The sequence below is a fragment of the Haliaeetus albicilla genome, chromosome 1 (genome assembly GCF_947461875.1).
Source record: "Haliaeetus albicilla chromosome 1, bHalAlb1.1, whole genome shotgun sequence".
NCBI classification, from domain to species: domain Eukaryota; kingdom Metazoa; phylum Chordata; class Aves; order Accipitriformes; family Accipitridae; genus Haliaeetus; species Haliaeetus albicilla.
The window spans coordinates 34,962,068-34,979,107 of NC_091483.1; the positions used below are offsets into that span (position 1 = coordinate 34,962,068).

A 17,040-nucleotide genomic window follows, 5' to 3' on the forward strand; every position below is an offset into this window, starting at 1 on the left:
CATTTGAGCCTGAATGGGACTTATGGTGTTTAGATTTTGTTCCTTAGACCAGTTGATGATGGAGGGAAAAAATAAAAATAATTTGTTCCTTTGCTTAAGTGGGCTCTGTGGTTGTCCTGCTGAACAGCAAGGGTTTTAGAGTGACCAAAATAGCTTTACAGAGGACTATTGCATATGTATCTCACCTTTAATGATCTGGAAGAGAATACTTACTATGCAGGTTTGAAAATACAGCTCCCTCCAATTCCATTTGCAGAACACACTGAAGCCTTGGAATGACCCTAAGGCAACAGCAACTCATGGAGCCAAGTTAATTTTACCCAGGAAGGAGTTTATTTAATCTCAGGGAAGACTGTTGGGCAGCACATGTACATGTATGTCCTGCATGTGTTTTGGTTTGTTCTTCTTGGCTGGCGAAAAGCAGGTAAATTTAAAAAAAAAAAAAAGGTTGCTGTGGCAGAATGTAAAAGGCTACTACAAGGGGAACTGCAGGTATTTCGCTCCCAAGCTGGACTTTGCTGAACTTCCAGAAGAGGGGCTGCCTAGCCAGGATCCTACCTTCAGTCATGGCATGCGTGGACATCTTGCGGGGAAGGAGCAAGCCAACTGGGAGAAAAAACTTGTCCCAAGTGCTTTCCCAGCCTTTGTCTATCTTCAGCGCAAGGATTTGTCTCTTCGGTAATGCTTAAAGACACTTTGCCAGTTACTGGTCCAGTCTCTTCGTGAACCCTTGTGAGCTTCTTAAATCTAGAGCCTGTTGCAGCAGGGTGTTCTGCAGGCTGTGTCAGGTGCTGGACTGCTTCCTTTGGTTTTCTTCAAGTGCACCTTGCAGTACCTGCATTGAGGCTTCCTAGTTCTTGCGTTGGAGCAGGCAGAAAAATGATCAGCCAGCTCTGGGTGCAATACTGTAGCCAAACTATTGTGAGGAAAATGACTTGCAGGCTTGCCTAATTCTCTAAATTTAGCAGAGGGGAAGGCTGAGACTTGGCCCTGCCTCATCTGTTGCATAAGGCTGGAAGTCCATGAGACTAAGTCTTGTAAGCCCCGCTCCAGGAGCTGGCTTTTCACGTGGCCAGCTATTAACGTGTTGTGACCCAAATGCAGAGAGCCGGAGCCAGCAGGATGCTGACCGGTCCTGGTGGGTCCCTGCAGACTACAGTGAACCCTGCCTGTTAACTTTATCATAGTAATGGCTTTGGGAACTCTTAAACTCTTTTTTTTCCTTTAGTGGGACCTGCAGCATGCTAATCATCAGGATGAAAGAAGGCTCAGCATCTCCTCTGTGATGAGGGTGTAATAGCTTTGGAATTACTGTTTGGAAAGGTGGGCTTATGGCTGGTGGGAATTGTTGCTGTTTGGACTGGCTGCAGCTGGTGGTGTCTAGCGTTCAGGGGGATGCTCTGCATGCAGTTGTGCCTTGCTGTTACTGGGTGAGAGCAGACAGGTCGGGGCTGGCTGCAGCTTTCTCTCCAGCTGGTGCCTTGCCTTGGCAGAATGAGAAAGTGCTCATGGCAGATATGGCTGAAGGGGTGGAATTAAAAATAACCAAAAGGTAGATTCTGGGCTTGGTTGCTCAGTGACAGACCTGTTTCTATTCTGGGATGAGGATAATTCTCACTGAGCTCATTACACCATGACTCTCCCTTAAAATGCCTTGACAGTCAATTTCGTTCCAGCTAATAAGGTCCTAAAATGTTAATGAAGTAAGTCAATTTTTCATGGCTTTGTATTGCAGTCATCCGAAAGTGCTGTGTTGCAACCTGCCAATTCAAGGAGCTTTTTAGATATTAGAAGGGCAGCAAAATGTTCAGCAATTTGGAGGATGCTTTGGTTTTTATTTCAACTTTTCCCCAGTGTCCCCTTTCATTTTCCTGCCTTTATGCTGTGCTGTTTACTTGCCCTCTTTGGTCACTTACTTTCTCCAGTGCCTGCTGTGGTCACTCATGGGCAGAGGTGGCTTGCTCCCACCTTGCCTGTTGCACAGGGAGAAGAAGGATGGAGTGCCCAGAAGAACAGGTAGAGATGAAGCTGGACAAGGGAGGCTACTCATGCTGAAATACTATTTGAAATAGATTGAGTTTGATGGGACAGAGGAGAAATGGCATCATGTTCACATCCCCCCTCACCCCATCTTTTTGGAGGGGGTGGTGGTGTCAAAAGTCACAGCCTCCTCTCCTCATGGCAGGCCTCTTGCTGAGATGTCATTGTTACCAGGCATAAATGCTCTCTGCACTCAGTATTTCACCAGTTGCGGAAAGAGGAAAGAGATGTTGAATGCATTGTTTAGCCACACTGATGGTAGATCAGTTTCCCGCACTGGCTTAGGAATAAGTTAGATGTCAACCATCCTTTATTTCTCTGAGCTGCTTATGTCATACTGTCAGAATGAGACAGAAGGGCGGAAACCTTCATGGCTGCTCCTGGAGTTATTTTGATGGAGCTGTTTTGATGATCTCCTCCTGCTGTCTCCATTCTGGTTTGTGAGTATGGAGATAGGAAGTACCAAATTGTGTGGTTTGGGGAATGTGTGGGGTTTTCATTTTGCTTTTAATTGAATTCCAGTTCTAACTATAATTAACTTCTGTGTGCCTGAGAGAAAGATAATTAACTAATGTTTTGGGACAAATGTAGAGTTTTCCAAGTTTTATACTTGGAAACCTTGTACTGCCACACTGGTAAGGGATGATCTCAAATAACGCATGTTGGGGAAATTAGTAGATGAGGTGTAAATTGGCATTTTGAATAATTACCCTCCTGTAGCTGCTGAGTCAAGCATCCAAAATGCTTTCCACTCAAGTTCTCCACCCAGAGTTACGTTCCATCCAGTGCCAAAGGCTTGCCCAGAGCTTTTGCAACTGCTGAGGTGTGTCAGTGTCCTCTTCTGCTGTGACAGCAAGGGGTTAAGAGCTAGCTGACGCTCTCAAGACTTGGGGAGGGAGGAGGGTGTTTAACGCCCTTAAGCCTTCCAGTCTCTAGCTGGTGTTTGTGTGACCTCTCCCCTTCCCTGAGTGGCTAAAATTAGAGGTAGCAGTTGCCAGGTACAGCATCTATCTCCCTGTGTCTCCTGGGCAGGCCTTGCAGACCACCTTACCCTTTGGCACTGTCCCTGGCTTCCCACCAGCGTGATTAGCCTGGTAGCTCCTTGGGTAGGAGGTGAAGTGCAGGTGATCTCAGCTGCGGTGGGAAAGCTGCTTGGGCTTGAACTGAGCAGAGCACAGCTTCTGCAGGTGGTCTGGGGTTCCTGGCCTGGGGAACTCCAGCTCTAGGTCCTGAAGCTTGACCTAGACTTGTCAGCTCCAAGCTGAAAAGCACTACTGCCTGTTTCCAGAGATCCACCATGGAGGTTGTTTCATGTTTCTGCCATCTGTCATGAATTAAGAGCCTTGGGAAAACATTTTCCTGTGCAGCCAACTGGGGGAAATATTCAAGGTGAGCCATATACATGTCCACAGCCAGAGCTGTGAGGCCTAGAGATGAGGTGCTGGCTTGAGAGGCAGCTGGTGCTATGAATGCAAGGGCTGGAAAGCAATCTGGTGCTTGGGTCAGGCAGCAGCCCCAAGGCTGAGCCTGTCTCTCTGGCAGTTGTGATGCTCTGGAGTGGAGCTGAGCACCCACAGGAGACTACTCGTGTGTTCAAGGAAGGTGTCACTGCTGACATTTTTGGTCTTGAACCCTTCAAAGGAGAAATGGCAAATTGGCTCCAGTTCCTTTTGCATATTTTGGAAAGCTCTGACCCTCTTTCTTGCTCTCCACATCCTTTCTCTGTGCTCTCAGCTTCTGGTCTTGGGGACTCATCTCTGCAGGTTGGTCCTTTGCCTTGCAACTGGCTTGCTTTCTCACTCTGCATTTCCAGAGCAAGCTTCACTTTCTGTTTTCAAGCCTTGCCTTTCTTTTTTAACTATATTTAATCCCAAGCTGATATGTTCCTGTGCACATGCAGTACTTGGTGGATGGCTCTGCTCACCAGCCTGCTGTTGTGATTGGTGCTTACCAACAGAGTTTTCTTCTCTGTTCCTTTTTTCCACAGTGGTCTCTCCCACTGGGGCACTTTCACAGGCTGGGGTTGTTGTTGGTTTTGTTTGCTAGTTTTAAGCTCCTTTAAGCAGGACTGCAATGTGAGGTGTGTGAAACTTTTGTTCATAATGTGGATTTCACCCTGCTCTGCTCCATTTTGTGATGTCTCTGCTTTCAGCTTCTTTATTTTTGTTACATTTGCAGCCAGGAGAATAGCATCCAGTGAGAAGAAAATGAAGTCCTAACTTGGAGGTCTCAATCCAGCCCTCTGCTCCAAGCAGGCCAGGTAGATAAGGTCGCTCAGGACTCTAGAAATAAATCAAGGAAAGTGCAGAGTTCTAACTTTCTGGGGAATGTTTTTGTGCGTGACATGCAGGCAGTGCTGTGAGGAGCATATTAAAAATTCATACCAATACAGAGCAGTATTTTCTGTGCGCAGTGCTTGAGAATAAGCTTGTGTGTCATGCACAGCAACATTTGCAGGAAGCAACTCACTCATTTCATCCAAGCAGGGAGTGGTGAAGACAAGATTTAAATGGCGTGGAGTAGAAACAGGCTTGGTGTGAGACACCATCTCCTTCCCTCTTGTTCTGCCAAGACTCCTGGCAGATTTCTCGTCTGCTGTAGAGCTGGCTGCAAAGTCCCAGTGTGTGAGGGTGTTGCCTGTGCTTGCAGCAGAGGGGGAGATCTGTGTACGTGTCTATTCAACTCATCCTGCCTTTGTGACAGGTTTGATCTAATTGTGTAAGTGCTCCAGCTGTTGAACCTCAAAACAACTAACAGCCAGGCAGAGAAGCTGTAGCTTCTCCAACCCCAATCTCTTTGCAGTTGTATGGATGAAAGGGGGTAGGACACATGCGAAGCAGAGGGGTGTCCTGGGACCTAGGGCTCTCTTGTGAGCCCTGCTTTCTGACTGCTGTTAGAAACCGAGCACGGGACACATGCTGTTGGTACGTGGGCAGTGTTGAAGTGTTCCATTTTCTACTTTTCTGAAGGCATGACTGCTGGGTGCTGTGCTGAGAGATGTCACAAGGAAGGTTTAGTCAAAGGAGGCTTGACAGAGAAGCAGTTGAGGCTGAGATGTAGAGTCTGTCTCCTGCCAACCCCACTTGCAGTGGTTGGTGTCTGAAGGCCTTCAGCACGGAGGAAAAGTGAGAAGGGATTTGGGGTAGGACAGCAAATGAGCAGTGGAGCTGCAAAAACCAGCGGGTATGTGGTTGGAGCAGCTCTGGGGCATGGGGTGGAGTGAGTGGGTCAGTGCTGAGGCAGGGCAGGATGTAGGAACAGCTTGGTTTTGGCTGTCTCATGCCCCTGTCATGAAGCATGGGCCTCAACGTCCCAAGCAGACTGGAGAGAGAGAAGCAGCACCACGGAGCGAGGACCAGGGTCCTGCTCATCCACTGCTTGCTGGTTGTCCTAATGGAGTCCAGATCCTGACAGCAGGAATGACAGCATGAAAATGAGAAACACCATCAGGCTGATACTGTGCAAATGTGTTCTCCTGGGAGCTCTGAGAGAAAGGAGGTGGCACGGCAGGCCGGAGCAGAGTCTCTCACCCCTGTGCCCTTGCTGCAGATTGTTGACACATGAACAAGGAACCTTGTGCCACTTAGCACAGCCGTTGCAGTGGGAACTGCGTGAAGGCAAATGGTCCGGGTGGGATTTTCCTCCTTGCATGCAAAACTCTTCTCTCTGTTAGGCAGCCAAGTAGGCTTACAGCTGGCCTTGTCTGGCGGCCAGCCTGGAGTAACCGAACACTACTGCAAGTACTCACTTTTCTTGCTGTCAGCCTCCCTCCTAAATCTCTGATTTGTCATGGGTATCTGGCATTTCATGGGTATTTCCTAAAGTCCAGTGAAGTGTGCTTTGCAGCACGCATGGGTCTGATCACTGGCATGGGCCCCGAGGGAGGCATCCCTCCCCAAATCATAGTAAATCAAGGACAGAAGGAATAATGTACCTAACTCTGTACTTGACCAAAAATTGTACAGTGATGCTTTTCTGTGTTCCTGGGCATATATGGCAGTAGAAATGTCTTCCTCGCACACTGAGTGGCAATACACAGTTACGCTCTGTCTGGCACATGCAGTTATCCTTGCAGGCTGCAGGCATTGGCCTGGCCCGGGAGCCCAGCATGAGCCGCTCAAAGTTGGCCGTTCCTGTGTCTGTTCTGGGATAAAACAGTGGCAGCAAAGAACATCTTGCTGACATAAAAATACCTGCTTCGGGTGAGCTGGCTAATGCTGAGAGGAAACAGGCCCTTCTGTTAGAGCTTTGGGCATGACTGAAGGTTTGTTCCTATCTTTGCCTGTGACCGCCCACGTGTAGCAGGTTTCTTTTAAATAGTGTGGGCACCATGACTCGCTTACCCCATCCGCCTGGGGGAGTTTACAAACCAGCTTGTGCTGCAGCCAAAACCAACTATGGTAGTTTCATGACAGGGTCTTGGTTTATATCTCAGCCTTAGCCTGCTGTACAGCACATTTTACCCAGTTGTGGAGACCTGTTTCTGTGCCAAAACACCAGGAGGATGGCCATGGGACAGATGCAACTCCTCTGCACTGTTTCTGCCATTGTAAATGGAGAGGCAGCAAAGGAGTTTGCGTCTAAAGCATCTGTTGTCTATTTGCAGGTGCTTTTAACCAGGCTTGGTGGGTGACTCTGCTATCACCTGAACTGGGACTTAGATGCATCTAAAAATCAGGCCTTGATCAGCAAGTATCCAGCATTAAAGGGCCTTTGCAAATAGGGCTCATACTCCTAAATCAGCTGAATAACCTTCGTGATGCAGATTTGTCTCCCAGAAGATGGGATTTTTCTTCAAAAACTCGATCGTGTTAGTCTTTAGCCTTAAGACAAAATAGTTGGGAGTTTTGGTTAAAACCTTAGTGGCTTCTGTGGAAGTTAACATTAAAACCAAGGCCACGTCAAGACTAGGATAAGCTTTGTGGTTTGTGTCTGTGCTATTGCAGGGCAGCCTTTCAGAGGGGGCAGCAGAACTGAGGTTTCCAGTAAAATTTGTGACATGCTCATAAAGGAATGTGCAATCAAAATACAGACTGGCTAGTCTGTACACAGGGGTAGAACAAGTGCTGCACACATGGGCTGCTCTAGCTACATTTAAACTTAACAGTTAAGCAAAGCAAACACCACTGCATACCAGGCACTTCACTTTTTCTTTTGTATCAGTGCAATACTTCGTTTGATCTCTTCTTTCCCACCTTGCCACAGCCCTGAAGACTTTTATTTCTAATCTCCTGCAGCTTGAATAATTTCTGAATAGAAACATGAGGTTTCTGAAACCTCCAGGAGATTCTGGGACTGGAGAGTGTGCAACTCTCCCAGCAGTGTCTCAATGCTAGTTTGAGCTCTGAAGATGGCATATTGCAATGGGATTTGCACTGGCTTTTATTTAGCAGTGATGTGAAGCATGATTTAGATAGTTATGCCTGGTTTAGTACTGTGATGAGTTTCTGCAGCAAAGATGAGCACTTTGCAAAGACAAGGGGACGAGAATGCTATGGTGGGAAGGCAGTGGGACATCCCTTAGCTGGGAGGGGGAGCAATAGGAAGGATGCACAGGTGACCTTCTGCCTACTTGGTGTTGTGATGTATCTCATGAAGTAACTGTGAGAAAATCATGTCTTCTGGGGAGCAGTGTGTATGTCAGCAGGAAATGGGAGTGGGGCTGGAGAAGGTGTGGATGAGGCTGGGGACAGAGTGAGGTGAGCTTTATCCCAGAGGCAACCTAGAGGGGAAGGTAAAGAAAAGGAGGGTTGACTGAAGAGCTGTGGGAACGGGTTTGCCTGCAAATGAGGCATCTGTTTTACCCTGCAGCAATCTTCTCTGCCTGAGAAATCTCCATCTAAGGATTCCTGAAGTAGGGAGATGGAAATGGGAATGAAGGCTCAAGCAGACAGACCGGTCTTATTGCACTCCTCTGGTTTAAGATCTAATGGATATTAGCCCTGTCTTTAAAGCACATAATTGTGCACTGATTTTATGACGCACCTGTCAGAGCTGGTGTTTTCAGTACTGTTAGCAATAATGCAGTTTGGAAGTCAACCTGGGGTTGGAAACCTGGGAATCACTAGGACACAGAGCCCTGTGGCGTACGTGCTTGATGGGATGCAATGCTGCTTTCAGCGTGCAACAGCTCACGTAATTGAGGACGCTGCCTTGCAGATTTAACTTTGAATTGCAAATACCATCACGATTCTTCTGTTTTGGGAGACATGTCTGCAAGGCTTAAAAGCTGCTCTTCCGCTTCAGGTTTGAGTGTGGGTGTGAGACAAGGGTAAATATTTAAACCAAATGTAAATTCAGATTGCAGACCATGGGGGCAAACTGGAATTACTGGCCCCAGAGGTGGGGTCTTTCTCAAGGGGAACTGTGTGTGTGTGTTCCCTGCCAGGCTCTCCCCTCTGCTTTCACGATACCAAATTATGTGTTCTTGCTTTGGAATAACCAAGAGGTTTTAAAGCTGCTTTTTCGTGAAAGTGAGAAGAGAAGCAGTGTGAGGAGGAGAGGAGGGAAGCAGCATTTGAGGGGCTTCATGTGTGATGGGGCTGACTGTTGTGCCATTGCTGCGCAGCCTGGGCAGTACTTCTTCAAAGCATGATTTCTTTTCTGGTTTTCCTGGGGTGCCTGTCAATCGCAGCTAGACACAGGGAGACATTTTTCTGATGTTCTGTGTTCAACAGCAGAGGAATTTATTGCAAGTGCGTTTCAAAATAGGGGAGTCCAAGAATCATCTATCTTGAGTGTTTTAGTGGAAGTGGGGACAGCTCATGGTGGCTGCTTGATTGATGGCTGCAGAAGTTTTGTACGGACCTGTGACTGTAGCCTGCTTACAGCCGGCCTTCCTCTGTAAAGGAAGTCACTGATCTAGCTGGCACAAGCCAGCTGTGGCCTGGTACCTCTGCCTTGGGTAGGGCTATTCGGCACCGCTGTCGACACGCTCAGTAGAAGAATTGAGCGCTTGCTGGGCATGGATGCTCCCATCCCATATTGCCTTTGAGAGCAGACCCTACCTGCCAGACTGGTATCAAGAGGTGCTTCTGGTGCTATTGGCTGTCTAAGCTGTGGCTGGACTACACCAAGGAGATGGCATGTCAATGGCCAGGGAATCTGCCCTGCTGGGGCGAGTCATGTGTGGAGTGGAGCCAGGAGGAAACTTGAGTTGCTCAGAGCAAGCTGCTGGGGAAGTGTTCCTCGGAGCTGGGCACATCGCAGCACCTGGCTTTCCCCTCTCACTGTGCTGACCTGCATCTTGCCCTGGACTACATGCTGCAAGGGTGCCAGTGGTGGGGAGCTGCCAACTTGGCACTTGAACAGCAGAGCTGACGCAACTCATTTAGCAGAGGGATACCGTGCGGTGTGAGAGCCCCCCGCTGCTACTGACTCAATACAGAGCTCGTATTGCCTCCATTAGGGAAGAGCTGATGGCTGGGAGCTGGGATCTGCATGCTCAGCAGATTATAGTGTGGTCCAGAGCCCTGACAGGACGCAGCAGCAGTCCCATGGCAGCTGTGGCAAGTGCGACCAGGGAGAGGGCTGTTACAGGATCCTCTTGAGTATTTTTACCTGCTTCTAAATATTGTTCTGGCAGCTAAGAGAAGCAGCCTGCAGCTGGCCAGCCATTGCAGAACAGCACAGTTTCTCCAACTCCTAGGTAGCTCCAGCTCAGAAGTTGCAGTACTGGAGCAACAGCTGGACAGCTGCAATGGGCAGAGTTTCTCAGGGACAGAACAGGAGGTAACATACGGGTTTAGAAAAGGTCAAGCACGCTTGTCTGTGGCTGGTTTGAGGTCCTCCCTAGAATTTGTTAGGGGAGAAATACTGAAGTGATGTAAAAATCATGTCTGTAGCAGTGCTTTCAGACCATCTTCCTTCTGGTTCATACCAAAAAAGGTGGTCTTGGCAGGGTCCTTGTAGCATCCTTCTACCTGAACTGAAAGACAGCTGCTTTTTTGGTAGCTTTGTGGGTGTGGATGGCTGTAGTATGCAGATGTGAATAATAAGGTTTGTATCTGTAGCTTTCTCTACCTGTCTGCGAGTTTCCTGCTGATGCTACAGGTCAGCTTCTTCCTCTTCATGGAGATTGAAGGTAAACTTCTGGATCCCATCTGCCCCCAAAGCCTAATTAAAACACCTACTCCTAAAACCTCCATCTCAATAGGCTCCATCTAGATGCTATGAATCCCTAAGGAGCTCTCACATCTGTGTGCGGTGATTCAAAGCAGAGACAGGAAAGATGGCAGATGTTACGTTTGTGTGCAGCAGCATGTCTCCAAGCTGTAATCACCAGGACATTCACCATGGTTACACGGATGAGACCTGCTTGGGTTGCAGGACCAGTAAGCCCTCTTACAGTGTTCACTTGCATCCATCATGGATGTCTACTTGGTGAGGGGGAGGGGAAGGGCATGCTAAAAGCAAAAATTGCAAAAACTGCTTTTCCAATGCTTAAGTGTTTTCATTGTTTTCCCTTATTCACAGGAGAACTGCTGAGTCAGCCGAGACCAGAGGGACTGACGGAGATCATCTGTCCCAAGAACGGCAGCGAGCGAGTTAATGTTGCCTTGGTTTACCCCCCAACTCCTACTGTGATCAGCCCTTGTTCCAAGTGAGACCTGAAAGCAGACCCCCATTCACCTGTCAGTAGACACCAGAAAGCCTACGTAAAACACACCCTCACTAAGTATTTTTTCTGGAAGGTAGCAGCCCTACAGCCTGGGGACTGTTCTAATTATTTGTGGATATAGACAGCCTGCTCAAAGGATCAGAGATACAGTAAAATGGGTTGAGGTGTTCCCTGAGCTGTGTTGTGGCACATGCAAGACACGTAGTGGGCAGGACAGATTAGGAGATAATACAATCATAGGCAGGTTTAGGTAGGGCGGGACCTCAAGAGGTCTCTGTCCACCCCCTGCTCCAAGCAGGGCCACCCTCACAGCCAGGTGAGGTTGCTTGGGACTTTGCGTAGGTGAGGGTTGATGACTGCCAAGGATGGAGATGCCACCACCTCTCTGGACTCTAGAGTTAACGCTGCCCTCCTGGGGCAGAACTTTTTTCCTTCTGTCCTGTCTGAGTCTTCCTTATTACAGCTTGGCTTTTATTGCCCCAAAGATGCACTGCTGCCTTGTGTTCAACGTGTTCTCCACCAGATCCTAAGCCAGCTGGACTCCAGGCTATGGTGATACATGGTGTTGTCCTGTTCTAGATGTAGGGCTATGCACTTGTCCTTGTTGAATTTCACAGCACTGTTGTTGGCCCAGTCCTCCAATTTGTTGAGGTCCTTCTGGACAGAAGCCCTGCCCTCCTGTGTATCAATAGCCAATGTGTCCTTCACTCCACGGAGTGGGGATATGCTTGGAAAACAGAGCTGTGTTGTGGTGGGAACAAATGTGGAACAACACTCATAAAAACAGCCAGTGCCTTGGCTTTTTGATGCATAGGTTTTCTTGCAGAATCATAGAATCATTTAGGTTGGAAAAGACCTTCAAGATCATCGAGTCCAGCCATCAGCCATGCCCACTAAACCATGTTCTGAAATGAGAACAGAAATGCAGCCATGGCCTGCTCTCCTTGGAGTGGCGCAAGGAAATTAGGCAGGGAGCTTAGAGGAGCAAGCCAAGTATCTTGCTGGTGGCTGCTGCTGTGCTGCATGTGAATGCCTATTACTCTCACTTCAGTATCTGAAAGTAGCTTTGGATGCTGTTCTCTCTGTTCAGTACCCTCCCACCCCAAAATATGCTCATCCTGCTGGAGAATAGCTTCAGTAATGAGTGGCTGTTGAGCTGTGTGAAGGTGAAGTTGGAAGTCTCCACCTGGGGCAGGAAACAAGGTAGCCGCCCTTATCCTGAGCCACAGGTCACCACTGACTTCATTTGGTCCTCCTGGGTGCATACTTGGCTCAGCAGATTTCTAACCTCAGGTTGCAAGTTTTGTTGTACTGTGCTGTCAGGCTGTGCCTGTGCACTTGTCCTCCTGTCCTGCAGCCTGCCTTTCACAACATCTAACAACTGTGCCCCAGTTTCACAGTCACTCTGCCGACAGGAAACTTGTGTTCTCAAAAAGGCCTGTGTTACTTTTAAAGACCTCACCCTCCCTATTTAGAAGCCTAGTGAAAATTGTGCATGTTAGGTTATTCATCACAACCGCTATGAACCCTGCTGCTCGTGCTACATTACTTTTTCTTTATCCTTTCCTCTTCCAGATAAATCGTCAGTGCTGGTGCCAAAGGTTTTCCACTGGGCAGAACATGGCTGATGCTCTGCAGTGCTCCCATGTCTCCAGTTCTGGAGTTGCATGCTGACGGGGATTGATGGGACTTTGGACTGTGAAATGCTGTGGGGCGGGGGCAGCTCCCAGGTGGGGGCCTCATGGCTGGAGTGGACGCAGTCACCTGGAGGTCGGGGATAACAATGAGGCATGAAGCAAAATGATTGCTGCAGATGGCAGGGCCGCTGGCCAGAGGGAAAGCACTGGGGATAGGATTCTGTGGACCCATTGATCGTGTGTTGAAAACCCATTTGGATCTCATGATGAATGTAAAAATGTTCTTGGTACCATTTAATTCAGACCTGCTTGGAGGAAAGTCTCTTGAAATGAGCTATAGCGGGATTCCCTGGATTTGTTCCTGGACAAGTGAGTTTTGTGGCAGTTGGCCAAGACTTTGTCGGGTAAGGGGTTGATGCTGTGAAGCCTTTAAAATTGCTCCACTGCAAAACAGTTGGCTGTGTCACACACAGCAGGCTTGGGCAGTGGCTGCAGAGCGGGAGGAGAAGCAGGCTGGGAAATGTTTCCTGCCTTGTGCATTCACATACGCTGTGCCATGAAATAGTAAGGATGTATTGTAGTCACACAGGGACAAAAGAAGGGCAGTCAGTGTGCCCCCGGCACCTGCCATTTCTTCTTTATTGCTAGCCCGCAGCAGCTCACTGTCTGCCATGTCTGGGTGCTCTGGAGTTGCCATTGCAGTACTCTCCATGCATTGTGGCCACTAGAGCAGTAGAAATTTAGATCTGGGTCCTCCTCCTAGCAAAGCCACACAGGCATTTTCGTGCAGAGATCCAGTGAAGCAGCATGTGGCTGTGTTGTACAAACTGGCCCTGATCCCCTTGGGCTGACCCTGGCAGCCATGCTTCGTGAGCAGCCATTCTCCCTGGGCCAGATGTGTGAAAGGGCAGGCTGAGCACTGGCACCACAGTGCTGGTTTCTCTCCTGACTAGGTGGTTTTGAGGACTTCTAAGATGTTGCTGTCAGTTTGTGCCCTACAGCTGAGCCCTGATAACTGGGCTGTATGAGTCCTGCTCCATGCAAATATTTGATTTAGTGTAAATCAAATAGGAGGCAGGCATTTCCAGAGCCAGGATCCCTTCATCAAATGCTGGTGGAGGTCTGAGAGATAAGGGACTTAAAATGCTTGTGTTAATGTACAGCTCTTAACCCTTCAGGCCGTGATGGCAGACCTGGGATGGGTGATACTGGTCAACAGGCAGTCCAGACCAGGATGCAGGCTGGCAGGGCCTGCAACCAGTGCAAGACAGTGACATGCATCCTGCTGGGACCTGCTGCTGTTGCACAGGTGACATTCCCCTGGCTTCTGGTCCTTCAAATACCAGCCTTGTGTGCAGGGCTGCAAATATCGCCATTGGCAGGAGCTTAACATTGGGAAATGCAGGGCAGAACCCACTCTGGTGGGAGATTGCAGAGGCCAGGTGGAAGAAATCAAGCCATTGTGCTTCACTTCAGGGGGGAAAGCTGCCAAATAAAAGCTGGCAGCTCCATCAGCTTTGCATCTCTTCAGGATATCATTCCAGCTGGGGGAAGAGCTTGGGCTCAGATTTCATGTGTTGACCTGCCACCTCTGGCAGGCAATGGGCATTTGAACCTTTCTTATGTCAGTGAGAAGCATTGATTGATTGTGCTTCTGTATTGCTGTAGATAAATTGGGGACTAGAAATTGCCTATGGCAGCTGGAGGGAGTGGAAGGGAGGTGAGATCTTTGAACGGCGTCAGGAATAGTGCTGGGAAACTCCCTTGTCCTGAGTCTTGCTGCCCATGAGACATGAAGGGCCTTGGTATAGTCAGAACTTATGTTAGAGCATTCCGTACTGTCACCTCCCATGGGCAGCCTTCTCCTCCTCTCTTCGCTGCTACTTACCTCTCTCTTTCTGTTCTCTATAGGAAGAAACTAGCAATTTGTTGCTGTGACGTTGTGTGGAAACCACATTGTAAAGAAACCACAAACTGGAATCCTTTTCCAGCCGGAGGCCTGTTTCCCAGTGCGCCCATCTGGTCTGGGATGCGTGAGCATTGGAGGAGTGAGAGGACAGAGCAGATATCTTACAGCCTGCTCTTTGGGACCGCAGCCCTCCTGCTGCAGCATGCCACTTCAGCAGGAGCACAGCATTACCTGGCCTTTGGAGGCACTCAATCTGCTGTGTGCACTGAAGCTGTAATGCCAGGAGTGTGGCAGTATGGAGATCAGTCTAGTCGGGTCTATTTAATATGAAAAGGTGATCACTTATCCGCCCACTGTTTAGTAACTGGTGTAACTGTGTTTTCATCTGTATTTTTTTTAATATGCAAAAGCCATTTAATTTTCTATGCAGTTCAAAAATGTCTCCCCTTTGCAACTGCCAGGTGGGAGATCTGTGCAGGAGAACCAAGCCAAGTGGCTGATAGTCCTTTTGATTTTGGTGTCGCTCTCTTTTAAGGATGCATCCTGGAATCCTCTGCACACAGTGTCCCTTTGCTGAGCTCGAGCCTCTTAGACCCCATTTAACATCCCTGAGCCCCAGGGATGAGGGCCCTGTATTTTTGAAGGATCTGTCATTTTTCATGAGTCCAGCCACAGGAAAGAGGGCTTGAAGGCAGTGCCCTAAAAGCAGAGATACCTGAGTTCAGAGCATGTATTATATTCCTGTTCTTGTCCCTGCCCGGAGAGTTATTGAACTGCTAGAAATGACTAAGGCCTCTGTGGAGCACCCTGTGGCCTTTACTGAAAGTGTATTGTGAAGAGGGCAGAAAGGACTGGGGCATCAATTGTCTCCCCATGGAGCTGACAGTGAATTTAACCCCTTTGGAATAGGAGGACAATCTCCTGGTACTAGATGCCTACTTCACTTGAGAGGACTGCGCTGGTTTTGCTTATTGGTTTGCAGACCCCTTGCTTATTGACCAGTTGATTTCCTACTGAAACTGGTGCAGAGCTGACAAGTTGCTTTGCACTGCAGGACTTTCAGCAGCTGCACGTGTCCTGGAGTACCTTGTGTTATGCTCTGAAGCACAACCTAGGATTGAAACCTGCATCCGTCCAAGTGAAACTCCCAGGAGAGCAGTTTTGCCTTCAGCTGGGTCTGCATAATGTGAGAAACTGCGTGTCCTTAAGCAGCAGACAAGTCTGTTGAGGTAGAGTGAGAGGGAGCCCGAGGGGTATGGTACACATCTAGCTCATCTTGGGGCTTGCAGAGGTACTTGGAGGCCTCTGGCAACTGCAGAGGGTCCTGGGTGATGGGACGCCTTTGCTTTAACTGTGCTAAAGGCAAAAAGGTCAGACAAATGGGATTGTTTCCAACCTGCCGTGAGGCCAGGATGTGTTTGACTAGTCTCCTTTCATGGCAATGCTGTTTTTTCTGCATTCTGTCTCTGCTCTGAGCTTGGGGGATTCAGCTTTAAAGTTAAACAGAAATAGAGATCAGATTGGGATTTAACCTGCCTTGTGGTCTCTCAAATCAGATCGAAGAGACTGGGGGCTGCAGAAGCACGGGTCATCTCCCTTGCAGCATCCCCTATGCTACAGTTCCACAGTGGCTGTGAAAACTCAATAGTGTATTTGGGTGCTGCTTTCCCAGGAACATAAGATGCGCTTGGCCGTGCTGTAGCACCGGAGCTTGCATGGGGCTCTGTTCTCTTCCCCTTTGTACCTCTAAAGTAGTTAAAGTTTGTCAGAGCAGTAGGGGTTCCTCACTGTGAGAAGACAAATATAGCTGTGTTAAAGGGAACTGCAAATGGTATTTAGGAGCTCACCAAGTGAGGTGAAAACCCACCAGCTCACTCCTGCAGAGCCAGATCCCGGAGCTCAGCTCCTCCCACGCCCTTTGGGTGGGATCTTGGGCTGGCATCCTTGGATCGGCAGTGCGGGGAGGTGGAGATGCTGCACTGCAGTAAGCACAAGAAGAGGCAAGCAAGTGGGCCTCAGTGTAGCACTCATTATGCACTTCATGGCTCAGTTCATGGACTGTAATTGCAGGTATTCATATAATCTACATCACCGGGCAGGACTCTGCGCACACACACATGCATGCCCAGACGTACACGCACCACACCCACACTTGCCCACACATCCTCGCCAAAACAACTGAAAATAAAAGTGATCTCAGTCTCAAGGAGAGGCCTGGCTGTTTGATTTGTTTCTCCTCTTCCAGTGCCTCCTTGGGTCCTGCCTCTGGAAGGGTCTGCACCTAATTGTAGATCTGGGGTTTTCTGAATCCAGGAGCCAGAGCTTTTAGGAGCTTTTTTAGGAGCTGTTAGCAAATGACTCACAAATCATCAAGAGATTTGGCATTGAGTGAATCTGAGCATGGAGCCCCTTACTTGGATTAACATCTGTGAACCATTGCCCACTCCACCAAGGCAGGTGATTTCTGCGGAACAGCTTTTTCCCTGCTGCGTTTGGGGTGTTTTGTGAGGCCAGCTCAGTGGTTCACATTGGTACCATGTTGTTTGCTTTCTTGTAAGGCTTGGTTCCCTGCAAACCCTGGTCAAGTGCCACGTTGTTCAGAGGTGAGGGCAGTTAGACAGATGGCCCTCTGCTTGCCAACATGGGCGTTTGCAGCAGTGCCAGGAGGGAGAATTAAAAGTAGGGAGCAAGTCCCCTCCCACACAGTTCTGAGCAGCTGTGTGTGACCCCACTTCCATCACCACTCTCATCTGGAGGAAAAGACAAGACAGACCTCTGTGGCAACCCCACCAAACACAGTGATGCTGCACAGCACGTCTAGGGGAAGGAGTGGC

At 48.8% G+C, this 17,040-nt stretch overlaps 1 protein-coding gene across 2 annotated transcripts in view; it reads left to right on the plus strand.

Annotated features, from left to right (window-relative positions):
- The window catches only part of MFHAS1 (multifunctional ROCO family signaling regulator 1), a 35,357-nt gene extending 18,945 nt beyond the window's left edge, over positions 1 to 16,412 (plus strand). Inside the window, exons 2-4 of one of the 2 annotated variants that reach the window (XM_069784974.1) lie at positions 10,516 to 10,642; positions 12,236 to 12,701; positions 14,209 to 16,412. In XM_069784974.1, coding sequence (XP_069641075.1) covers positions 10,516 to 10,642; positions 12,236 to 12,239 — 131 coding nt within the window. In that variant the 3' untranslated portion in view covers positions 12,240 to 12,701; positions 14,209 to 16,412. The remainder of the gene's footprint in view (positions 1 to 10,515; positions 10,643 to 12,235; positions 12,702 to 14,208) is intronic. The other variant, XM_069784964.1, reaches the window with a different exon arrangement.
- The last annotated feature ends 628 nt before the right edge of the window (positions 16,413 to 17,040 follow it).